This window comes from Cyanistes caeruleus, chromosome 19 (genome assembly GCF_971803275.1).
Source record: "Cyanistes caeruleus chromosome 19, bCyaCae1.hap1.1, whole genome shotgun sequence".
NCBI lineage: Eukaryota > Metazoa > Chordata > Aves > Passeriformes > Paridae > Cyanistes > Cyanistes caeruleus.
Window position 1 is genome coordinate 3,573,385 of NC_141719.1, and position 24,818 is coordinate 3,598,202.

General features: G+C 52.0%; 1 protein-coding gene and 1 long non-coding RNA gene across 2 annotated transcripts in view; both read left to right on the plus strand.

Annotated features, from left to right (window-relative positions):
- The first annotated feature begins 716 nt into the window (after positions 1–716).
- LOC111937251 (uncharacterized) lies at positions 717–8,184 on the plus strand. Its single transcript, XR_015277892.1, has 8 exons — positions 717–2,803; positions 3,715–3,889; positions 4,220–4,318; positions 4,724–4,916; positions 5,303–5,500; positions 6,006–6,187; positions 7,058–7,266; positions 7,787–8,184. It is a non-coding gene; the product is annotated as an uncharacterized LOC111937251 (long non-coding RNA).
- Positions 8,185–9,215: 1,031 nt separating this feature from the next.
- The window catches only part of SEPTIN9 (septin 9), a 137,280-nt gene continuing 121,677 nt past the window's right edge, over positions 9,216–24,818 (plus strand). The window contains exons 1-2 of the mRNA XM_086856684.1: positions 9,216–9,382; positions 10,491–10,596. Coding sequence (XP_086712810.1) covers positions 10,575–10,596 — 22 coding nt within the window. The 5' untranslated portion in view covers positions 9,216–9,382; positions 10,491–10,574. The remainder of the gene's footprint in view (positions 9,383–10,490; positions 10,597–24,818) is intronic.

Here is a 24,818-nt window from a genome sequence, read left to right on the forward strand (position 1 = left end):
TAAAGCCCTCAGACAATCACTACAACATGCAGCAGGGGCTGTGGCAGTGGGACAGCACCCGAGCAAGGGGAGGGCAAGGCAGGAACAACAACCTGAGTGCAAATCAATCCATCAGAGGGCAAGGCAGGAACAACCACCTGAATGTAAATGAATCCACCAGAGGGCAAGGCAGGAACAACCACCTGAATGTAAATGAATCCATCAGAGGGCAAGGCAGGAACAACAACCTGAGTGCAAAATAATCCAACAGAGGGCAAGGCAGGAACAACAACCTGAGTGCAAATCAATCCATCAGAGGGCAAGGCAGGAACAACCACCTGAATGTAAATGAATCCATCAGAGGGCAAGGCAGGAACAACAACCTGAGTGCAAATTAACCCATCAGAGGGGGCCACAGGGGGTGAGGGCAGCAGCTGGGGGCTGGCAGGGGATGGGAGCCCTGCGTGGGGTCCGACTGCCCTCAGTCCCTGCTCCTCTGGGGAATCTGAGCTGTTAAACACAGCAACAGCAGGAAGGCTTTTGCACTAGGCCCCTTCTGTAGTTGCTGTTTTCCCTCTCCTCGGGGCAGAGCTGTTTGCCTTTGGCCACGGGTGAGGTGAGGGATTTTTGGAGCCTCGACCCTCCCAGCAGGTGAGTGTGTATGCAGCTACTCCGTGGAGCTTCCCTTCGCAGCCCGAGTGGGAATGGAGGCCAGATCCCCCTGGGGTTTCTGGATCACAACCCTCTTTTTCCGAGTGGCTCTGCGCGGCCTGGGCCCGGGAGCAGCCGGGAGGCCGGGGGATGAGGAGGGAGGAAGCATTCCTTGCTGCTACATTCACAAAGCTCCTGGCACCAGCCAGCTCCTCCTGAAACCGCTCCAGACTCTGAATCATTTCTGTTGGGAAACCATTCATGCCCCAGCCTGAGCCCCAGCTGACTCCTCACAGCCCCCAAAAGCACTGGCAGCAGCCTCTGATGCTGCTCGGCTTGTCTTGGGCTGACACCACGGCCCTCTGTTGTTCTTGGGCACTGTTTTCCCTGCATCATTTTGTAGTCCCTGCCAGTTTGTAAAGAACTGGACTCAAACTCCAGCTCTGTTTGCTCACTTGCCCTTAATGCTGTGCTTGTCCCTCAGTGAGGAGAGAGGCAGCTTTACTGTTTTGTGTGGCTGTGTTTTCTCTCCTCATCTCTGGTGCTGCCTTACAGGGCCTGTCAGCACAAAAAAACCCCCACAGTTTGTAAAGCTATGGATATTTTAAAGAAACACAGAAGATGAAAATACATATTCAGGCTCTAAGGTGCTTCTCCAGTAGCAAGGCCGGGGTTGTCCCCTGTGGGGGCTCAGAGGGTGTGGGCAGGATCTGAGATTTGAGATGTGTTCCTGCAGCCTGAAGCCCCTGTGGGGTGGGTATGTCAGGCCAGTCATGCAGGTACCTGCTGAACAGCAGCAGGCATGTTTCAGTGTTTAAATCACCTCCCTGCTCCTCTCTCAAGGGATGATTCAGGGTGATTGATCACTTGGAGCTGGCTGTGAGGGCAGCCCTGGCTGTGTCCTCACTGGCACAGCAGAGCTTCAAAAAAAGCTGATTTTTACCCTTAAAGCCACTGCCTGTTGCAACTCCTCTGTCTTTTAGATTTTCTCCTTTCATTGTCAGTGGGAGAATCCCCCGGAGCTTTCTGGAGCTTTCCACAGGAATTTGCACCCAGCTAATTTGGAAGTCTTGGATTTCTCAGCTTGGGGCTTGTTTTTCATGTGTGAGCTGATTAGAAGTGAGTTTGGGTTTCGTTTCTCCACTCTCCTAAATCTTGGACAGGTATTTTAGCTGCTGTTGGTTGATGGCAAAATCATCCTTTGAAATTCTGGAGTAAATGACATAGATGGAAGATCAAGAGCAATGAGAAATGAAGCTGTGCCAGTGCAAGAAGAGAGAAAAAACAGTGGAATTATGTCCTTAGCAAGCAAGGCAGAGACACAAGTGAAGGCTGATGCTGGGTGACAGTATATCGCAGATCAACCTGCCCCAGTTTCCAGGAATATTCAGAGTTTTATGTATAATAAAAAGTCCAGGACTAGAACTCTAAAGCTGGGCTAAACGCTTAGCCCTTTAGCTGGGCTAAAAAGGGCTTTCTGTAGCCCTTTTGTGTCTCAATTTCCCCACCTGTAAAGTTGGACAATGGTAATTTCCTCCCAAAAAGCTGCCAGTGCTGGCTGGAAGCTGCTCTGTGTTACAGCACTGAGGAAACAGTGGCTATTATTAATAATGCCTCGTATTTTTTCAACCTTCTGCATAACTAAATTTTGTTTGTTTTGTTTTTTAAAACTTGGAATCGATAGCTGGACCAAATTATAGCTGGAAGCTGAGAGCTATAAGAAAAGACATCCAAATGCTGCTCAGTTTGTTCTGTAAAGGACAGAACTGCTGAGGCTGCATCACTTGTGGCTCCTGAGCCCGGTGCCAGCACACAGAATTCCCTCCTTACAGCTTTTCCATAGCACGTGCCAAGTATCCAGCCCCTCAGTCTGTTATAAATCATCCCTAATTCTGTAATTGCTTTGCTAGTGATTGTAGGCAGACTCTGGTTGATCCTTCAGTGGTTTTCCTTTATCCACGTTTTCAGTGGGCTCTTTAATTGTTGATTCTGTTTTCCAGTTCCTTGCTCCCCTTTCCCAGTTCTAGCAGGCCCCATGGCTCCAGTCCAGTGTTTTCCCTGCGAGAGACGAGGCAGAGCCCCCTGTGAATTTGGGGCTGCTTTTCCCTCAGGAGCTGTCAGGGGAAGGGGCACCTCGTGCCTTGAAGGCAGGCAAACGTGTAAGGTCATGCAGGTAGGAATATGCTCTGAATCACTTTCACAGGGCTGGGAGCTGCACCCAGGGCTGGGTTTGGAAATCACAGCAGGCACGGTTAAGCAGAGCTCGCAGCACGCTGTGCCATTCCCTGCCTAGCCAGGGATGTCTCTACACAGGCACAGGAGCAAACAAACAGTCGTGCCTGGCTTGTTGGCACGGGCTCAGCCTGCAGCCAGGCTGGTTGGTGCTGCTGAGGAGGTCAGGAGAGCTGCGTGTGGTCCCTCTGCCTCCCCCAGAGCAGCAAGCCTGGCTTTTCACTGTGTCTCTGCTCCCTTCTCCCCCCTCCCTAGGGGTGCATATTCACTTCTCTAAATGGCACTTGTGAAAATGCCCTGGGGAAAGGCCCTGCCCTGGGTTAGGTGTGATGCTGGGTGAAAATTAGGGATCCTTTCACTTGGTGGCAAGTAAGATCCAGATCCCTTCTGTACCACTTGGGAAGGATGTGACTGACACAAAGCTGAGGTTGTTGCTTAAGTCCCATAGTTTCAACTCAAACTCAGACCATAAAAGCCATAAACCAGGGTTCTTTATTTGTGAAAAATGGATTAAGCTGTGAGAGGCTTGAGAGTTTGACTTTGACCTGCTTTTGTTTTTTAAACTTGCAGTTAGATTCTGAAATGCTTAGCTGGCAGTTCTGAAAGCAGCTCAGGGATTTTACAATGATTCTTGGAGGGGGGTGGGGGATGTATTCATGTGGGTCAGCTCATGAGCCACCTTGAAGTGTTTTGTTTTCAGAAACTGGAGCTATTGAAAATGGAAAACACTTATGACCTTTCATTCAGACTTCCCTTATATTCAGGGATTTTCCTTCTATTGAATGGGCATTGACTACTGCCTTTAATTTTTATTTTCTTGTCTGTTAATGCCCTCTTCAACTTTAATTTCAGGTTGGAGCATTCTCTTGCCTAAGCAATCTATGAAAATGGCCATCTGATGTACCTTGTGGTTGAGCAGATGCTATCTTGTTTGGTAATGAAATTCTGCCCTGAGTAATTGGACATTCTTCCTGGTTCCTCATAATTAAGGCAGAAGAAAAGAACAAAATCTGCTGATTTGATACAAGTAATTGCTTCATTAAGTTATTTGCTTCCTTACCATAACCATCACCCCAACAGGAGCAGCCTCACCAGATCATACAGGATGATCCTTTAGTGCTGTGGGGTTTTTGGTGCTTCCTTGTCAGATGGAATCACAGGGGAAAAAGGAAACACACAGCTAAATTATTTACCTCTTAACCATATGCAGTTAAGACCACAGAGGGCCTGGCTGTGCTGTGTCCTAAGCAAATGAATCAACCTCTGGAAAAAGCACAGAGAGAGAGAGTGATGAGGCTTTAGGTCACCACAGCTGCCTGGCCTCCTGCATCTGAGCATTGTGGATTGATGCTGACAGGCTGAACATCTGTGTTTTCCTACTGTGGAGGAAGAAGGGCAGAGAGCTGCGTGAAATCCTGCCCAGTGGCAAGGAAATGTGATTCAGGACTGGACTATGGTGAGTTTAACAGTGCTGGTGGCTTGTGCCATTGCTGTTGTTTGTGTTTAGCCATCCTGGGTTTGGCAGTCAGGTTTGCACAGACATCTGGGGACACAGGGACTTACAGGTGGCCATACTGTCCCCAGTGACACTGAGGACAGGGAAATAGGTGTGTTCACATGCTAAATTACACAGATTTAGCTGAGATCTCAGCCATGATTTCCAGTAGGAGATTATTCCACATCCATGTGGACCTGAGCTGCTCCCACACACATCCCACCACCCCATCTCCATGGTTCAGTGGGTTTGGTGCTCATCAATAACAGGTCACCCCAACTGCACACCAATAAACCTACCCCTGATTTCCTACTTGCAAGCTTGAGAATCAGGCTGCTGCATCACATGATTCCTATGTGCCTCCAGATGAAGTCAGGGCTTGGAGGATTTTTGGATGTGAATTCCACTGAATTATCCCCAAGTGCTGCAGAAAGCAGTTCCAGGTCACTGCCAATCAGTCCTGCAGAGCTCTGCATGAACAGCCTGTATGATCCAGGAATGCTATCAGGGACTTTGATCATCGAGCTGATTCCTATCTCCCTCTCCAAGATCTGGGCAGGTATGTTTTCATAAGGCTCCACTGAGCTTGGAGCAGCCAACATTCCTGCAGCTAAAAAGTTAGGCAGTAACGAGTTAGACAGCCCAGAGTTTTAATCCCAGTTTGGATAACCCCTTTCTCAGAGCTGTTAAAAATGAAAATATGTGTTTGCTTTTTTTTAATAACTAAATGAGGGTAATGAATGTAAGTAAGCAGTGCACTGTATGGATTAACTGACTGGCACAAGAGGTGCATTGTGTGAGTGAATGCTCTGCTAAGGCCTCAGGGGAAAGGGAGAGCCATCAGAGATGCCTTAAGAGTTTCATTTCCCCAAGAAGGTGGCAGGGAGAAGGGCAGGTGCTGCCAGTGTCCAGTGCTGGTTGCCAGGCTTTTGTCCTTTCTCACAGGCATCTCACTGTCCTGGGCACCAGCACCAGGAATTGGGCACGGACAGTGGGAATTGTGCCCTGCAAAGGAGCACGGGCTGAGCTGTGCCACCAGCAGCCAGTCTGAGCTCCCCTAGTGGAAGTGAGCAGGTCCAGTGGGGTGACTGAACTCCTGGCCCTTTCTTCTGGCTTAGTGAATCCCGGCTTTTGGATTCTGGGGTGAGTCAGGTCCCACTGCACGTGCAGCAGTGCCCAAAGCCCTCCTTGGTACCTGCCAGGGCAGCCCTGTCTTAGCCAAACCCCACAAGGTCTCGACTCTTGCTTCATTTCCCTTGAATCCAGGGGCTCTCCACGCTGGGTTTTGCAGGGATCCCCAGGCCAGGGTGCAGCGTCACCATTCCCCTCCTGCTCAGTTTGGCAGCTGCCTGCCAGCACTGGGCCCTGGGTGGAAAAGTCCTCTGAGTCTCCTCTCCATCATCACAGCCACAAAAGAGTGACTGGTCAAGAAGAGCTTGGAGGATCATTTGTAAAACAATCAGAGCCACAGAGGGACATGGGGGGGGGATTCATAGTCCTGACACCTGAGGTTCCACCCCTGCACCAGTCGGAGATGCTGTTCCCCAAGCTCAGTCTGCTCTGCTGCACATGGACAGGTCTTTGCAGTGTAAATTCCTGCTTCTCCTTGTTGTTGGACACACAGGGAGTTCTGTTCTCTCCATGACAGCCACTTGTGCCCACCAGTCAATGCCTTGGAACACCAGGAACCCTGAGCCTGACCACACATTCTTCTGGGAAAACTCCATCCTCCTCCTCTTTTGCGAGAGAAGCTTGCTCAGAGAGGCTGAATGAGTCAGTCAGAGAGGCAGTGACGCAGCCCAGCATTCCCAAATGTCTCAGGACATTTGTGTGAGTCCTTGTAATCAGTTTTTTTTTCCATGGGGCTCATCCTTTCCTCACTTGTACCCTTTCCTCCTCACTCCAGTGTGCATTTCTGGGTGCTGCTGCCTCTGCTGTCCTGTCTCTCCCTCTGACCCTTTCCTGGGCCTCTGGCTGCCGGCCTCAGCCCACGGTGTGGAGCTGGCCGTGCTTGTCTCTCCCTGCTCTGATCACTGCTGTGTTTAGTTTGGGAGATTGTGTTTCTGCCAGCAGGACCCCCACATGCTGGGGAACGTGGTTCCCTGGAGGAAGATGCTGGGGGAGAGACAGCACAGACCCCTCGCAGCTGATGCCTTAGGATTTTAGCTTTTCTATTTTTCAGATCCTGCACTGCGTTAGTGCATAACTCTGAACCCCATACAGAGTGTCAGCTGCTGTCCTCACATTTTGGTCAGACAAAACAATCCCTCTGGGCCTGAGACCCAAGGACACACAACAGCCTCAGGCCCTGAAAAGTACAAACAAAAGTGAATTGGGGGGGGGGCTCAAACTGGGGGAGTATGACTTCATTACCTGAAGCTGTAATTGGAGAATTAATCCCTGATATGTAAATGGACCAAACTTATTTCTGCCTGAAAAACTCATGACCCTCATCCAGCTTGGGTGCAGCCTCTGGGAAGCTTTGACTGCCCAAGGTGTATCTGTTGAAGGCCTTTAATAAATATTAATTAATTGATTAATTAATTAAATATAATAGATTTTTAAATTGAATAAATATTAAATAAATCTGATCAGTTTAATACATATAAATTTAACAAATAAATTAATAATAATGATAATGATAATAATGATGATAATGATAATAATAATAACAACTACTTTTAATAAATACTTTTCTAGCCTCTCTTCTAGGTTGCCACTCCAAGGCATCCCATCCAATGTTTTTCCTGCCTGCAACAACTCTAACACACGTGCTGCAGGAAGAACCAGCTGCTGAGGGCACCACAGCTGGGCCAGGCTCTGCAGCTGCTGCAGGAGGTGCAACATTTGCAGCACCAGGGGCTGCAGGTGCTGCTGGGCTCAGCCTGCCCAGGCTCATCCCTCCAAAGGTCAGTGTGTGTGTGTGTGTGGGGCTGGGCACCCCGAGCTGGGGACACAGCCCAGCTCTGGAGGGTGGCCAGCCCTGAGCCTCGGCCAGTGCCAGGCTGGGGGTGCTTGGCAGGGGGATGTTCGGGGCTGGGGCAGGATGGGTGTTGGGTGCCAGGGCTGGATGTGTGCAGCTCACACAGTTCCTGCCAGGCTGAGCAGCACTCCAAATCCCTCACTTTCAGCAACAGTAAATTCCCTCACTGACTTACTTATGAAAGAGCAGGGGGAGGAAAAAAAAACCTCTAAATGACTTACCTATTGGAAGCCTGTGGGCTCTGCATTGTATTAAACATTAACCTGCCCTTCTGAGCCAAGCTGCTGATTCTGTGGGCAATTCTGAGGCTGGGCAGGCAAAGAAAAGGATTCTTTGTCAGAGAGTATTTCAGAAAATTATCCCTTCAGCCATTTTCTATCTCATCGTGTTTGTTTGGCCCTGCAGTAGGATGCCTGTCCCACAATTTGCTGTTTGTGTTTGTGCAGTGGAGCTGATCAAACGGCCACGGCCCCAAACAAGCTGCTCCCACCACAGCAGCCCTGGGCCCACGGCACAGACACCCTCTGCACCTGTAACCACACTCCTACATTGAATTGCACACTAAAGCTGCCTTTTGAACTCCTGGGAGGTGTATCCCTGTGAGTGCTGAGGGCCAGGCAGCTGTGCCCACCAGTGAGGTGCAGGCAGGAGCAGAACAGTGGCATCAGTGACCAGGAGTGGGTTCTGCTCCTGACTTTGCCCTTTGGTGTACACGGTGAGACAACTCATTGTATTATTGTTTCTCCTTCATGAATTGTGACTAATGATTTCAAAAGCACCTGTGGAATCATTACTATTGCCTTAAATGTGTTCTTGATTAAGCAATAAACCTTTGGTGGTTCAAGAGGGTTTTTTTGATGGAAGTTTTGTTTATGACAGTTTTTGCAAACATCTCTCCCCAGAAGTAGAGAGATGTAGTTCTGTCCTGCAGCCCTGGGTAGCTGTTGCTACAATCCTGGGAGTGTGGAGTGCTCCTGAGCTGTTCCAGTGCAAAGTCTGGCTGCTTAGCACTGAATCCCCCAGTGACTTCAGCCAGCTCCTCCAGTTTTGCACTAAAGCTAGAGAGAGACTCAGACAATCCTTTTCCTCAGATGTGTTACAGAGGGGATAATCTGTGGCTGGGAAATGGTAAGAAATGCTGATAGGACCATATCCTCTTAATCCAGCTCATCTACTGCCTTCCTCTGACCCTGTGCAATGCCAGGGTTACATCTGGGGACAGAAAACATTTTTCCCTACTCCAGAAGAGTCCAAAACCAAGCAGAAAGTCCTTCCTATGGAATCCATGCCTTCCTCAGAGCTGCTGGAATTCTCTCATGTGAACAGGACTCGTGCTCTGCACCTTTATGTGTGGGTGACCCACCAGAAGGGCTGTGGAAATCTTTCCAGGGAGCAGCCTGGCCCTTCCTCCAGCAGTTCAGGTTCCTGCACTTCCCTGTGCCCTTAAAGCAAATTAAGAGTAGCTATGATTTTCTTCCTGTCTGTGTTTGTAATGCCCCCGGCTGATTGCATTTGTGTAATTAATTTCCCAACCTGCATACTCTCCCTCCTGACACACGAGGAGCACTCAAATCCTTTCCCCACAGCTGGGGCGATGTCTGGGGCTGTTTCTGGGGTCCGTGGTTCTCTGCCCCCCCTCGCAGTGAGTGAGGGAGGTGTGAGCCGGCTTTACTCGGCTCGCAGCCCTGAGTGGGCCCTGGACCAGCGGGTTTGGAGAGGAAAGCGGCGTTTTCACGGGTCACTAATGCACTTTGAACTAGAGACGGGAGAGCAGCGCTGACCTGAGCTGCTCCAGCAGCCAAGGGCTGAATCAAATCCATGGGGTGCGCCGGGCTGGAGGCGTGAAATTCCAGCCCTTCCCTCGGCTGCGGCGGCTGAAGGCAGCGGGGTTTGCAGGGCGGGGAGCCGGCAGGGCTGAGCCCCGGGCAGCATGGGAGTGCCCCGGGGCTGAGGGGCAGCCCTGGGGGAGCCTGAGCCCCGCTCTTCCCCTGCCCGGCACCGGAGACTTGGAACAGCCCGCGCCGGTGTGTGAGCCTGGGAAGGTGTGTGAGGCTGAGGAAGGTGTGTGAGGCTGAGGAAGGTGTGTGAGGCTGAGGAAGGTGTGTGAGGCTGAGGAAGGTGTGTGAGGCTGGGAAGGTGTGTGAGCCTGGGAAGGTGTGTGAGCCTGGGAAGGTGTGTGAGCCTGGGAAGGTGTGTGAGGCTGGGAAGGTGTGTGAGGCTGAGGAAGGTGTGTGAGGCTGGGAAGGTGTGTGAGGCTGAGGAAGGTGTGTGAGCCCGGGGAAGGTGTGTGAGCCCGGGGAAGGTGTGTGAGGCTGAGGAAGGTGTGTGAGGCTGAGGAAGGTGTGTGAGGCTGAGGAAAGTGTGTGAGGCTGAGGAAGGTGTGTGAGCCTGGGAAGGTGTGTGAGCCTGGGAAGGTGTGTGAGGCTGAGGAAGGTGTGTGAGGCTGAGGAAGGTGTGTGAGGCTGAGGAAGGTGTGTGAGGCTGAGGAAGAAGGTGTGTGAGCCTGGGAAGGTGTGTGAGGCTGAGGAAGGTGTGTGAGCCTGGGAAGGTGTGTGAGCCCGGGGAAGGTGTGTGAGGCTGGGAAGGTGTGTGAGGCTGAGGAAGGTGTGTGAGCCTGGGAAGGTGTGTGAGCCCGGGGAAGGTGTGTGAGCCCGGGGAAGGTGTGTGAGCCCGGGGAAGGTGTGTGAGCCCGGGGAAGGTGTGTGAGGCTCAGGAAGGTGTGTGAGGCTCAGGAAGGTGTGTGAGGCTGGGAAGGTGTGTGAGGTTGGGAAGGTGTGTGAGGTTGGGGAAGGTGTGTGAGCCCGGGGAAGGTGTGTGAGGCTGAGGAAGGTGTGTGAGGCTGGGAAGGTGTGTGAGGTTGGGGAAGGTGTGTGAGGCTGGGAAGGTGTGTGAGGCTGAGGAAGAAGGTGTGTGAGCCCGGGGAAGGTGTGTGAGCCCGGGGAAGGTGTGTGAGGCTGAGGAAGGTGTGTGAGCCCGGGGAAGGTGTGTGAGCCCGGGGAAGGTGTGTGAGCCCGGGGAAGGTGTGTGAGCCCGGGGAAGGTGTGTGAGGCTCAGGAAGGTGTGTGAGGCTCAGGAAGGTGTGTGAGGAAGGTGTGTGCCGGGTGCTGCCCCCGGCACGGATGCGGTGGCACCGTGCGCGTCCCTCCCCAGCTCTGCCTACAAAAGGATCGCGGCACCCCCGGCACCGCGCACCCCACCCGGCCTCGCCCCTGCTCCCATGCCCGGACAGACGGCATGAAGAAATCCTCGTATTCAGGTGAGCCTCCCCGTCCTCTCGCCTCTCCCTTTGTGTGTCTACTGGGAAAAGGAAAATGTTTGAAACCCCCCCAAGCGCGACGTGCACAATCCCTGCTGGCTGTGAGCGCTCTGCGGAGGAGCCGGCAGCTGTTTCACTGTGTATAAACAATTGGGAAAGCTTAAAAAGCAAAGCAAAGGCAGCGAGGCAGCTTGTTCCAGGCAGAGCCCGGCAGTGGGGGCACGGATTTGGCTATCAGGAGGCTCCTGTGGCAGCCCGGGCTGGCAGCCAGGGCCCGGTGACCTCGGCCAGCGCTGTGTGTGTGACACTGGCTGTCCTTGGGGCACTTCCAAACGGGTGGAACGGGTGGCATCTCCTCATTCCGGGGTCTGTGTTCTCCCTTCTCCCCCGCCCGGCTTTGCCCTGTGGGGTGAGGGCGTTGTGCCAGTCCTCCCCGGCTGTCACAGTGTGCCACCACGGCTGGTGTGGCTCCTCTGAATTCCCGGTGGGATCCTGCCCTGGGAAGAGCCTGGTGCACCACGGAGCGGACAGCTCTCCTCTGAGAGGTGCCCTGCTCACCCCGTGAAGCTCAGGTGCCTCTGGCAGCTCCTCCAGCTGCTGGACTTTGCTCTGCAGCTGATTTCTGCTCTGCTCCAGGCACCAGCCTCTGGCTCCGTGCTCTGCGAGCCAAGTTCTGCCCTGGCTTCGCCCTGGCCACTGTGGGGATGAGGTGTCACCCTGCCAGCATCCCCCCAGTGCCCCGAGCCACGGGACTGGCCACCCCTCAGGGGTGCTGGTGGCACACCATTGCCACAGGACTCTGCCCGAGCTCATGAGCCACAGGAGCTGCGGGTTTGGCTTCACTCAAAAAAATCCACTCTGTGATGCTGCTGCCTGTTTATGGTTAAAATGAATTAGCAACGTTTCTCTCTTGCACATTTTTCTTCTCTCATTAGAGTTGCTAAATGGGCTGCCGGGAGGGTTTATTAGGGCTTGTGTGCCGGGAACCTGAGACAGTCTGAGTGTGATGATTAGCACGTTGCAATGGATGAAATTGGGTATTAATGGTTGTGCAGTGTGTGTAGGGAAACCCGTTATTTGCTGTGGCCTGCTGAGGTGGTTGGAGCAGGGAGGAGCAGTGCGAGGAGAGGTCTGGATACAGCTGGCTGTCACACAGGAAAGCTGCTGTGACCTGCTGTTGTGACTCCTCGCAGATCAGACCAAGGGTCCTTGGCTGCTTTGCTTCTTTGGGGTGGGTTGTGCTGGAGTGGAGCTGGGGCACTGCAAAGCCCCTGAGGTGTCTCTGGTTGGTGCCAAACCCTCCCACACTGGTGGGACAGCTGAGCTGGCATCTGGGCAGTGCCTTTGTTTCACAGGGGCTGTGGCTGCATTTTGGAAACCTTTGGAGATTTCCTTGGTGCAGCTATCTGAACAAAAAGAACAGAAATGCCGAGCCCAGAATGCACTGCTGGGAAGCAACAGGACAGTGAACTCCTTACAAACACCTCACACCCTCAAAGAGCACAGACAGCGCTGCTGAGCTGCTCTGGGGTGCAAAGGCTTTGCTTTGGGCACTGCACCCAGCAAATCTCCCTGAATTGTTGGGCAGAAGGTGGGTGAAGGTGGAGGAATCACCACTGGAGAGGTCACCTTGGAGAGCTGCCAGCCCTCCGTGGCTGGTGTGTTCACAGATCAGGGCACAGCAGTGGTCACTCCCTTTGAGGGGTTTCACTGGGAATCCAGATTGCTTGTGCAGACACAGATGTGCAGGGTGCTGCAGAGCCTCTGGGCTCCCTGCTGTCTGTCAGGAGCTGCTGATGTGACCAAGTGACTTCTCAGCTGATGCTGATGGCCCCTGGCAGGCTGGAGATGTGGTGCCTGGTTGAGAAACCCCTGAAAATGATGGCAAAGGAAAAGAAATGAACATCTAAATTCTTTTTGAGGCAAGGTAACTTGTTTTGCCTGGCCTGATTTGTCCCTCTCTGGCATATTTTGGATCTGTTTTGTGGCCTGGATCCCCCTGAACCCAGCTGGAGTATCTTGCTTGACTTCCCAGGGCTGCACCTCCAGCTCCGTCCTCCTCCATGGGTGCAGCAGTGCTCTCCTGTTTTCGGGCAGTTCCCTGCCCCAGGCAAGATTTACCTGCCCTAAAGCACTTCCAGGGTGATCCCAACCCATCTGCTGTGACTTCTGAGCACACACCACGTAGGTGGGGTCAGGATGAGGAGTTTACCTTGGGGTGCCTCACCTCTCAGGAGCAGAGAGGCTCAGTGAGACCTTTGTGCTGTAGCCACGGGCACGTGTGGCTCATCCCGGCGCTGCTTTTGTTCCTGGAACTCCTGGCAGCAGCAGCAGGAGGAGGGGAGAGCGTGGAACAGGGATTTTACACAGCAATAATTTTACTGAAGCCAGCTCTTACATGTGTGCCTTGGGGATGTCTGTTATTTCAGTTGCTGAAGGCAAACTTGCCCTGGAATACTACTTTTTAAGGGCTTTTTTCAATTCTCACTTTCCATTACTCAAGCCCAATTGCATCGCCAAAGAGGCAATAGACAGGATTTGTGATAAATGATATGATGATTTATAGGTATTTTCAAGGATGGTGCGAGTGGTTTTGGCCAAGGATGGTTTCAGTTTCAGAGCTGCTGGCACTCACTAAAATAAGGATCACCAGAATTACAGTGCCTCCAGAATTATTCATAGTGGTTATGTGTCACCCACCCTTACCTGAACTGCAGACTCCTAATTTATTGCTCAGGCACTTAGGGAGAAATAACTCTTCATATATGAGCTAAAGCTGTAGGAAAAATTACAGGAATAACAGCAAGAGCTGTGTTTCCCTCACTGAATGAGGATTTTCCCATATTGTGACTTGTAAAATGATTCCCTATAAAACATGGGAAATAGAATATAAGTCAAATTGCTGGTGCTGTCTAGAGAATTTGTGTCTGTCTCATCCCTGGAAAGTGCTCAAGCCAGGTTGGATGGGGCTCTGAGTAACCTGGTCTTGGGGAAGGCATCCCATGGCAAGGATTGGAATGAGATAATCTCTAAATTCCACTTCAACCCAGACTGTTCTGTGGTCCCATGTCAGCTGGGAAGCTTTGGGGAAACAGCTCTGATTGTTGGTTTGTAGTGGGTTAGGGTCAGCCCAGCCCCAAGGTGTCCTTGGAGCTCCTGCAGATGCTCTGCACCTCTGGATCTGAGCCGAGGTCAAGGTGTGGGGGGTTGTGCCCCACCAAAGGGCTCTGGTTTGTGCTGCAGTACATCCAGGGGGGGAAGAGAGGCAGGGGAGCTCTTTTTGGGCTGGGCAGGAGTTGTGGCAGCACAGGGACTCGTGCCACAGCGAGTCCTCATCCAGCAGCAGTGCAGGGGCCTGGCCCCCTCCAAATAATCCTCAAAGGCTGTGACTGGCCAAGCTCTGTCTGCTGGGGGGGTCCCCATCCATAGCTGGTCTGAAAAAGGCTGGAAAGACCAAGATTGGGTCTTTTTCAGGCTGACACTGCGAGAGAGAGACCCGGTGTGATTCCCTGAAAGGTTTTTAACCTCCCTGCCATAAAAGCTGCTGGGTGGGGCGGGGATGACCCGGTGTGTGCAGAGCCCATTGTTTGCTCCTGAACCTGACCCCATCTCCTGTCACTGCACTGTCTGTGTCAGAGCTGGGGAAAAATGAAAAGAGTTGTTCAGACCTGATTAGTTTCGTATTTTCTTTTTTCTCTAGTTTGCTGGCCAAACTGCAATATCAAAGAAAAAATACTGCTTGGATCCAACAAAAACATTCATTTAATTTTAGATTGTCATTTGCAACAGAAATTCAAAATAGTTTGTTTTGAAATCCACTTTAAAAAAAAAAGCAAGCCATTGTTTTTCAGCTCAAGCTCTCAGCTAGCTCTTACTCCCCAAAACTTGCATTGCTGGGCCAGTGAGAGTGAGGGGGGAAAAGGGAAAAAAAGGGTGAGGAGAAAGTTTTGGAGCCTGGGAGCAGAGGGAAGGGGAAGGATGTTGGTGCTGGCAATGCCATCCTGGAGTGTGATTCCCCAGTCCCCCACCTGAGGCTGTGGAGGCTGTTCTTGCTGTGGGGTTGTGTTGCTGTTGTGTTACCTGGTGTTGCTGAAATAGCAGGAAGGAAAACACCAAGGATTACAAAATGCACTTGTTTTTGATATTCCCAGAACAGCAGGAGGTTCTGCACAGACAAAGGGCTTTGCAATATTTTCAGGATGCTGAAAGCTCTGCAGGTTGGCTGGGTCAGCTGCCAGGAATGATCTGCATCATTCACATCCACGTGAAAGCTGGTAGCTACCAAACATCCACGGCTCCTCGTCCTTGCCTTAAGCCCCAAAACAAACAAAACGCTGTTCCTGCATGGCAAACCTTTGCTCTTTTTTGGACAGACACATCTCCAACCTGTCTGTAACCATTTCTCACACTTTTGAACCAGTGAGGAGCAGCCGTGGTGCCTGCTTACATTCACAACATTCACACATTTCTCTGGTGGGTTTCCATCCCCAACCCCCCCAAACAGTAAATAAATGAATTATTTACTGTTTTTAACCACTTGATCCATCACACCATGCTGTTCTCTGCTCTGCCACTTCCCCATTGCTGCACACATGTGGGACAGTGGCTTTTGATGTTCCCACTGGCTTCCCTGGGAGTGTTTGAGCTGTAACAACATTCAGAGATGCTCAGAGAGAACAGCTGCCTTTGTCCAGAGTGCTGGGGGCCAAGGAAAGCAGGCATGCCCTTTCCACCCCACATCCCTGAATTTCTCCATGATTGGTGGGTGGCAGAGGAAAAGGCATAAGAATAAAGCAGTGCTGCTCCCAAACCAACACTGTGAGCAAGAGGCAGCATTGCCCAGGTCTGCACTGTGTAGTTAACACCTAAAACAATTCTCCTGATTGCTTTTAAAATGAAAAAGTCGTATTTTTCAGAGAATTCCATTTCTAATACGCCTGTCCTCTCCTGTGGTAGCAAAGCCTGTAATTTTCTTGAGTGCTTCAGATTGTTGTAGCCTCTGTTGGATGAAAGCACCTTGATCCCTGGACAGACTGTTCTCTGCTGCCTTCAGGGCCTCACGCTCGGTTTCTGTGGCTTAGCAGATATGGAGAGCTGTTGATGGCACTTGGCATCAGTCCTGGCAAACTTTGCTCAGCTCTTCCTTGCTGTAAAACCAGAGGTGGGGGCCGTGAGAAGTCCAATCAAAAGGCACAATTGTTTTATTTTATTCCTGTGCTGACAGAATACATTGCCATGGATGTAAATGCAATGTGCCATCACATGTTTCTGATGGCTCGTGATGATTGATGGAACCTTGTTATGAAAAACTCTCCTGTGCTGTACTGGGGTGGCCAGATTGGGGGGTGTGGTGGGTTTGGTTGGGTGTTCTGCTGTTTCCAGGCTTGGTGGAGTGTGTGGGCAGGGGTAGAGCTTTGCTCCAGGTAGGAAAAACATCCCAACATCTGTTAGAAAACAGTTTGGAGAAGCGAGGAAATTCTGCCTGTGGAGAAAGACAAATAACAAACCACAACACAATTTGCAGAACGTAATGAAAGGTCCTGTGGGGCCCACTGGGGTGATTTCTGCTTCCCCAAAACACTCATCCTCTTCCCACCTGCAAGACCACCTGGTGGCCACCTGGGCTGAGCAGGGAGAAGTGGTGACACGTGGAAGAGGGAGATGCTGACAGCGAGCCGGGTGCTTTGCTGAGGCCAAAGATGAGGGGTGTCTTGGGGTTTGCTGCACCAGGTGTGATCCAAATCCAAGGAAAGGTCTGTGGAAGAGGAGAGGGCTTTGTACTGCAGGGATTTGTGAGGATTGAACCTGTGGGACAGATGTGTGAGGCCAGAGAGCTCACAAAAAGCAGGCAGAGGTGACCTTCAGGGGACAGCTGTCCCTTGGGGTGACACAGCCAGTGTGTTTAACACGCCACCAGGGAGTTCCCCTTGCTGCCAGGTCCTGGCACCCTCAGGAAAAGTGGCTGTGCTTGTGCAGCTCCCTGTGGGATCCCAGGAGCAGTGCTGAGGTGGCAGAGGCAGGACAGGCACCAGTGACTCAGTCCGTTCCCACAGTGGCCTCAGTGACTGACTGGTGACAGGGACAGCCCAAGGCACCCTCCAAGGTCTGTGTTCCAGAGGGGGACTCACAGCTGCCTGGGAAGCTGCTTCCTGCTGTGTCACTGCTCAGGTGAGCCTGTCTCGGGGCTCAGAGGGATTCAGGTGTCTCTAAAGCATCCCTGGGGGATGGCACCAGAGCCTGGGAAAGGGAGGTGTTTGCCCAGTGCTGTGACACTGTGAGAACAGCTGGATGTGCTGGGCAGGAACGGGGCTCCTTGGGAAGTTCTTGCCTGAGTTTCAACACTGATCACTGCACGTTCTGAAGCACAATATCAGTTTTTTCCATGAGCTTCTCATTTCAGGTTCAAATCTGATGGCCAGAGCATGTCACTGTCCCCTCCATTTCCCTCAAACACTGTGCTGCCTTCATTGCTCCCGGTCAAGCAGATGGAAGTTAAACTGGAGGAATGATTGCAAGTTGGAACTAGCAGCCAAAGGGTTTTTTTCCTTCCCTTTGTCCATGCCAGATGAGTATTATTTACAGGAAACACTTTGTACAGCTTCGAGATTTGTTTAGAGAAGGAGTGTAGGGGAGGAGACAGCTAAAGGCAGAATGGAAATTAAAAAGGTCACAGTAATGCTCAAGAAAATCCATAATTTCCTGGAGTGGGAGTGTTGCTATTCTGGGGACTGAGGGAACAGTGGAGCTTGGGCTCTGGCTCCCGGGGGAGAGCGTGCTGGGGATGAGCTGGCTCCCTTTGGGATGAGCTTGGCCTCATGGGGCCCAGCCCGGAGCAGCTGCTGGGGACAGAGGGTCCCTGACACCGCCTTGTTCCCTCAGCTCATCCACAGTCACGTCCCAGATGTGGTGCCCGTGCCAGGGAACCTCAGAACGCTCGGGAGCAGCCCCAAGGGCACGCTGGCTTTGGTTATCCAGGGAAATGGGGATTGCCTACAGCTCTGTGTGGTGGGGAGAAGAAACAAAGCAGCCAGGGTGAGATTCCCTCAGCCTCTGTGAGTGTGGGGTGACTCAGTGCTCTGGGTGCCGGGGCACGTATGGGGGAGAGAACAGCACATCTTGGGGCAGGACAAGTCAGAGCTTGCACAGGACAGCTCAGAGAGGTGGCAGGGGGCTGGTGCAGGGACTCAGGGAGGCTGGAGGCTCTGTTTTGCCTGCAGGAAAGGCTGCAAGTGTCACCCACCCTGGCTGGTGGGAGCCCACAGCCTGCCCAGGTCTGTGATGGAGCCACCAGCACCCTAGAAAGGCTTTTCTCTCCGCATTTGCAACTTCCATCATTCTCCCAAGATGACTTTTAATTAACTTTTAAACTTAAAAGAAAAATCTAGGTACATTTTAATGGGTAGGAATGAGGATGGAACATAATTCTTTGCCAGCATGGAATTTAATTTGAAGCATTGAGGTTGATGATGTCACCAGTACAAGCCCAATTCTCCTCATCCTCTTTGCTTTGGGGAAGGTTTTCAAGCTCACTGATTTTCAGTGTTCTGGTGATGAAGTCACATGTGCTGCAGTGTCCTTATCTGAGGTCAGTTGCTAGAAACTGAAATCCTTAAATCTGGACCTCTGTCGTGTGTTCTTGTAGCCCTCTCTGCCGCACGAAGGGCTTTTTCCCCTCTGGTGTCCTGCCTTCACGTGCTTTAGAGCATGTTTTATAAAATCAGTTATACTGCTGAGAAAAGTGAGTTTGAATTGTGCCCAAACTATCCAAGAACCACCACAGGGTTTCAAGTGCTTGGTTTTTTTAATTTTATTTTTTTTTTAGCAGGTAAGCTATGACTCTCAGAGCTGTTGAGTATCTACAACCTGAAGGACTGCCATTACTGCAGCTAATTACCCTTTGACATTAATTTCCATTCAGCTCCATCTGCATCTGTGAATGCTTTCCCAAATTGCTGTTCTGACAAGTGAGATGCCCCAGTTGTGGAGCCCCACATCTGAGAGCTCGGGAAGGCTCTCGGTGCTGTGGCTTGTTGGGGATGTCATGGCTTGGGTGGTCTCCTCATCCTGCTTGGCAGCTGGAGCAAGAGGCTGTGAGTTATTTCCCGTGGTGGGTTTTTGTCAGATAAACCTCCCAGCAGTGATGTGAAACGCTCTGACAGCTGATTCCTGCAGTTAGCGTCGGGAGCAACGAGTTAATCCGGGCAAGGATGAGCTCAGCCCTGGAGAGCTTGATCCATCTGTGGAGGTTTCAGACCTTCCTATGCTGTGCCTGGTCCTTCATGGGCCAGCCACTCTCCAGGAAATCATCATCATCATGCATGGGTGTTTTCAAATACATCTCTTTTAAATTGCACGTGGAGGGGAGGAGGGTGTCTGTGGCTGTTCTGTGTGTTTGGCTTTGTTTTTAGAGATCATTGTGGGAAAAGCAAGAGCCCTGTGCTTGAGCCATGATGGGGAGGGAATAGTGAAACAAGGTTTCATAACGTGTGTGAATTAATGTTCAGCTCTTACTGAGCCTTTCATCTCCTCTGGGCCCTGAATACAAGTATGGGAATGGGTATGAGGCAGAAAAGCCTCCCATGTCGATGTGCTGGGTGCTGATCATTGCAGGGTTTTGCATTAAACCCCTTTATAGACTTCGCCTCTTCCCTGGTGGATGATTTTTGGGCTGCTGTTGGCAGAGGTTGCAGCACAGGAGAAGGATCTGGAAGATTGGTACAGGGCACAGTCACACAGCTCCTGCTGAGCCAGGAGCAAACCCTCACCTTAGTCCTGGATAAGAATAAGCAGTGTCCTCGTTGCTAGCCCTGTGGCAGGATTTCTGTGTCCTGGGCCCCTCCAAGAGGTGGACAGGCTGCTCTGGGGAGGCACACAAGGCTGAGAAGAGTTTCCCACAGCTCAGGTGTACACAGAAGCATGGGTCAGTGGGTGGGAAAGGACAAGGGACTTGCACAGGACAGCCCAGGGAGGTGGCAGGGGGTTGTTGCAGGGACTCAAGGAGGCTGGAGGCTCTGTTTTGCCTGCAGGAACGGCTGCAGAAAGCATCACCCACCCTGGCTGGTGGGGAGCCCCTGGCCTGCCCAGGTCTGTGCTGGCAGAGATGTCCCTGGGCATCCACGAGCTGTAGCTTTCCTCCTCCCTCCTCCTCCTCCCCTCCTCTGGCTGCCTGGGGGCTGCCCAAACAGGCTCTGCTTCCCCAGGGCTGTTCACGCTCTCCTGCTTCCCATCTGGACGTGACCTTGTTTGAAGTTCTGGGAGCACGGGGCTGCCGGGCTGGGTTTGTTTGCTCTTCCCTGTGAGCAAACACCCGGCACAGGCGGCACCTCCTTCCCTTCCGAGGGGCTCAGGGACCCCTGGCAAAGCCTGGCTGGAGCACACAGCCTGCAGGAGCTCCAGCCCTGCTCAGGGCAGCGTGTGGGGCGTTCCTAGGAGGCTCCAGCCCCACAGAGAGGAGCTGGCTCAGGGCAAACAAACCCTTGGACCGGGACTGCTCTGCCTGGCACCTGCAGCCTCTCTGTCCCTGCTGGGGAGCAGGGCACAGCAGAAGGGGTTGGCAAAGGGAGCAGTGCTGATGGAAAGCATCTCCTGGTCTCCTCTACACCGTTCTGACAGCCTGCTTTCCACCCTCACTCTGCAGTCGGGTCCATCCCACGTTTACAGGCACCTGCCTGGAGCACCTGTCACCCTCAGCTATTCCTGCAGCTGGTGATGACACGGCCCACGTGGGATATGGATCTCTTATGGGACCCTGCCACAACCACTGCCTTGAGTCTGGTGTGTCAGTGAGCCCTTTGTGCTGGTCCTTGCCTGGTCACACTGTGTCCTGTTGGAGTTTTGCTTAGTTGGGAATAACCCATCAGGAGGGCCAAGTCCAACTCCTGGCCCTGCACAGGACACCCCAAGAGTCCCACCCCGTGCCCCAGAGCATTGTCCAAATGCTCCTTGAGCTCAGACAGGCTCAGTGCTGTGACCACCTCTCTGGGGAGCCTGTTCCAGCCACCCTCTGGGTGAAAAACTGCTCCTCATAGCCAACCTAAACCTCCCCTGACTCAGCTCCAGCCTTTTCCTCGGGTCCTGTCACTGCTCACCAGAGTGAAGAGATTGGCACCTGCCCGTGGTGCCCCTCATGAGGATGTTAAAGACCACAGTGAAGTCTCCCCTCTGTTTCTTTGTTTGGTTGTCCTTTTCCAGAGTATTTGGATTAATTTGAATTCTAATCATCTCTTAATGTTTCATCCTCCCTTGGGATCACCGTTATCTTTAATAAACTCTCTTCCCATTTCTGGTGGTTAATGGATGGTGTATCCTCAGGTCAAAACACAGCTGGGAGGTCAGATTTTGGATTAAAAGCTGCCTTGACATAGCCCCTAAGAACACCCTGGAAGCATCCAAGCCCTGTTGCCTATAGATTATGGGCAAAATAGGACTATAAACCAAGTAGAGACCTCTGCTTTGGGGGCTTAACAGCCTCCTCTGCTTTTCAAATCAGGTCATCATAATCTTTGCAAGATTGAGCACTGTTTCAGCTGCAGGGGTTTTTTTTAATTTCACTTTCTCATGGAATAAACTGATGGTGACAGATGCCCAGGAGCCCTGCAGGCCTGTGCTTTGCAACTTAGGGAGTGAAGAGTGACAGTTCCCCTGGAGAGGGACATGGATGTCACCTCATGGAGCAAGGGTGTGTGTGGCAGTGACCTTCTCTGTGCTTCTGTCGCCTGGGCAGGGCCTGCAGAGGGGTTTTGGGCTCCTCTAGGGGATCCTCTCTGTGGACATTTGTGGCCTTTTGCCCAGGGAACAGAGGAATGTGCTGTCTCATTCGGGTTGTGTGGCCAGCCTGGGGCAGCGTCAGGTGCCCTGAGCCCTGCTCCTTGTCAGGTGACTGCAGAGGACCCAAGTGCTTCCCATTCTGGGTTCAGATATTGATGTTAATGAGGGAGCTGATGGCCTGTGTTACTGGGGACCAAGGCCTGGAAAACAAGGTGGAATTTAATTTTGCCTGAGTTGAGCCATCTCAAAGCATCTCTGGATCAGAGCTGGTCCCTGCATCCTTTCTCCAGCAGATGATTCACCCAATCTTCCCCCTCCATCTGGGGCTGGAGGTGACTCAGTGCTGCAGAGCCCAGCTCCTGCTGCCTGTGGCTTCTAGGAGCTGGTGGGGTGAGGAGTCAAACCCTCTGGAGATCTCAGGTTATGATCCCATCCCTCCCTCAGGCACTAAAGCAGGTGGCTGCCAGCTTTCAGCCAGTGACAAGCCTGTGGTGGCTGCTTGCTGTGGCAGCAGGTTCCAAAAGCAGTGGCAGCAGCATCCCCCCTGCAGCTGGGGCTGCTGCCCCTGAGCTGCTCAGGGCTGGCTGAGGAGCAGCTGGGTCACACTAAGGACAGGCACTGTCACAAATCTGATGTCTCAGACATGGCAAATACACCCAGTCTGTACCAGTGAATGTTCTTCTCTGGCTCTGAGACTGCTCACAGAGAGGTGCTTCAGTGGAGAGGAAGAGGAGTGCCAACAGGAAGCTGGCTGAGACAACACAGAAACATTTTCTACGCGTGATCTCAGCCTCTGGAGATAAGGCTGGAATTCTGACACCCCCCAGAGCATCCTGCCTTGGCCTCATGTCAGTCCTGCAGCCCTGGACAGGGGAGGGAGGTTTCTGCCTGGCTGATGCTCCTGCCAGGGGTACAAAAGGTAGGTTTGGGCTGGAGGGATGTGGCAGTGCCATGGATCCCCTCTGGACAAGAGGAGCTGGAGTACCCAGGCTGCAGAAGGTGCTGTTTGTGGAAGGTCAGCTCATGTGGTGAACTCTGACCGTGGTGTCGAGGTCAGCAGAAGTGACCTGAGCCTCCAGATGGGGAAATACCTCTCAGGTCTGGCTGGCAGCAGGCTGTGCATGGCCCAGGACAGGTTTCTCACTGAGAGGTTCATTCCTTAGGGCACAAGGTGCCTGTTCAGGAGCTCCACGCTGTTGGAATCCCCGCTCGGCACAGCGCGGGGGCTCGGCAGTGCCGGGGTCAGAGCACCGGGGTTTGGGTCACTCAGGAGGGGCAGAAACTGCCTTTTTTGTGGCAAGGATTTGCACAGTGGAGGCTGAACATCTGGGTTGTGGGGGTGAGTGACTCAGGGGGGTTCTGGATGGAACCAGGGCTCTGTTACACGGAGCGTGCCGTGTTCCATGGACAATGCTGCCTTTCACCACACCCACAGAATGGGCTTTGTGCCTCCTTGTGTGAGCCCTCTTTCTCTCTGTAAAGGCTTCCTCAGAGGCTGCAGGCACTGCTCCATGACTTGGCATGGTTTTCACCTGTGCCAGGAGTGATTTCACTCTGCCTTTTGCCAGGGCTGGGTTGTTTGGTGGTGCCAGGTGCTTTGCTTTTCCCTTGCTGGCAGCTGGAGAAACCCATTAGAAGAAGGAGCTGGGACCACTTGGAACCTGCAGAGGGGTGTGTGTAATCATGGAGTAGCATCAAGAGATGGTTTTTATATCTGGGCTTTATTTAAATGAACCCATTCCTAATTTTCTTGCTGCTCTGCTCTAGAGGTAGTTGTTGGAGGAGAGCACAGCTTGGCAGAAAGGGAGGTGCTGGGTCTAGAATTATTCTGTTCATAGAACCAAAAAATATTCTGAGATGGGACACACAAGGTTCATCAAGTCCAACTCCTGGCCCTGAACAGGAGAGTCCCAAAATCCCACCCTGTGCCTGAGAGCTTTGTCCAAACACTTCTTGAACTCTGGCTGGGTTGAAGCTGTGACCACTGCCCTGGGGAGCCTGTTCACTGACCACCACCCTCTGGATGAAAAACCTTTCCCAATATCCAGCCTAAGCCTCCCCTGGCACAGCTTTTTGCTGTTTCCTTGAGTCCTTTTGTTGGTCACCAGAGATAAAAGATCAGTTCCTGCCCCTTGTCCCTTACAAAGATTTTAAAGGACAATTCAATAGGATATTGGCACTTACATATTGATTCTACATCTTGTTTTTAAATGAACTTACTGCTTCTGTGCTGGGTATCTCTGATGGATTCTGGGGCACAGCATGGGTCATGGGGACTTGTGAGAACCTGGCCCTTCATTAAATGCCTTTAAATGGTTTATAGAGAGAGTCTGGGAAGCAAAAGGGGAGCACACAAGAGATTTAACCTTGGAGATGACTGAGAGCTCTCTCTTCCATCTCCAAGTCAGAAAGACCAGCCCTGGTCTCAAAACCAGTTCCACGAGTGGCTTGAGCATCTAAGTGCAACATCTTGTAAGACCCAGATGGAATTATGCTGCAGTTTGTACAGGCCCTTCTGCAAACTCCAGTGAAAGCTGATCTGCAGCATTAGGCACTCAAATATGTCCTAAGTTTGGCTCAAGTTCTCCTCCAGCTTCCCTGCTGCGGCCACTATTAAATATAATTGTAAGATACAAGGAAAAACACCAAAGAATGTTATTAGTTTATGAAACTGGGTTGCCTTGGCTACTTCTGAGGTAGAATTAATAGGAGAAAACCCTCAATTGCATGAGGCCAGGGCTTCATTGTCGTCTCGAATTGTAATTTCCCTTCTCCCCCATTTAAGGACAGCGGACATTATCTCAGGAATCTATAGATAGTGTCTGAGTCATTCTTTAAAGTACAGCTAAGATGTAAAACCATTAAATAATATATCCCTGCAGCTCCTCTGACCAGGGGAAGTGTTTGACACCTCATTTTACAGGCAGGGAAGAGTATGTGGAGGAGGAAAATTACGTGCAGAGAGTCATGTTGGAGCCCTGATGGTGGCTGAGCAGTTCTTACTCCTCTGCTTGCAGCTGGCTTTGCCCCATGGCTGAGCTGCTCCTCCCTGCCCAGGGCAGGATCAGCCTCACAGGAGCAGAGAATCGGGATGTGGCTGGGCTTGGGGTCAAGGATAAATGTGCATGTGTGATGTCCCAGGGGAAAAAATGCCATTCTGAGCTCAGTTTTTTTGTGTGGGGCTATGCAGAGAGCTGGCTGCTGAGCCACAGCTCCGAGCTTGGGCTTTCTGACTTCCAGGCACCTCTGTGCAGTGTCAGAGTACCCCAGGGGCTGTGCAGGCTCATCAATGTGTGAGCTGTGTGTATGTGGTGCTGAGAGTGTGTCCAGGCTGCTGCTGCACTGGGGCTGCTCAGGGGGAAGGGCTCTGGTAGATTTTGCAGCCTGAAGGATATTTAGAATATATATATATATATATCTGTGTGGGGAGAGAAGTCATTATCTGCTTGATCCTG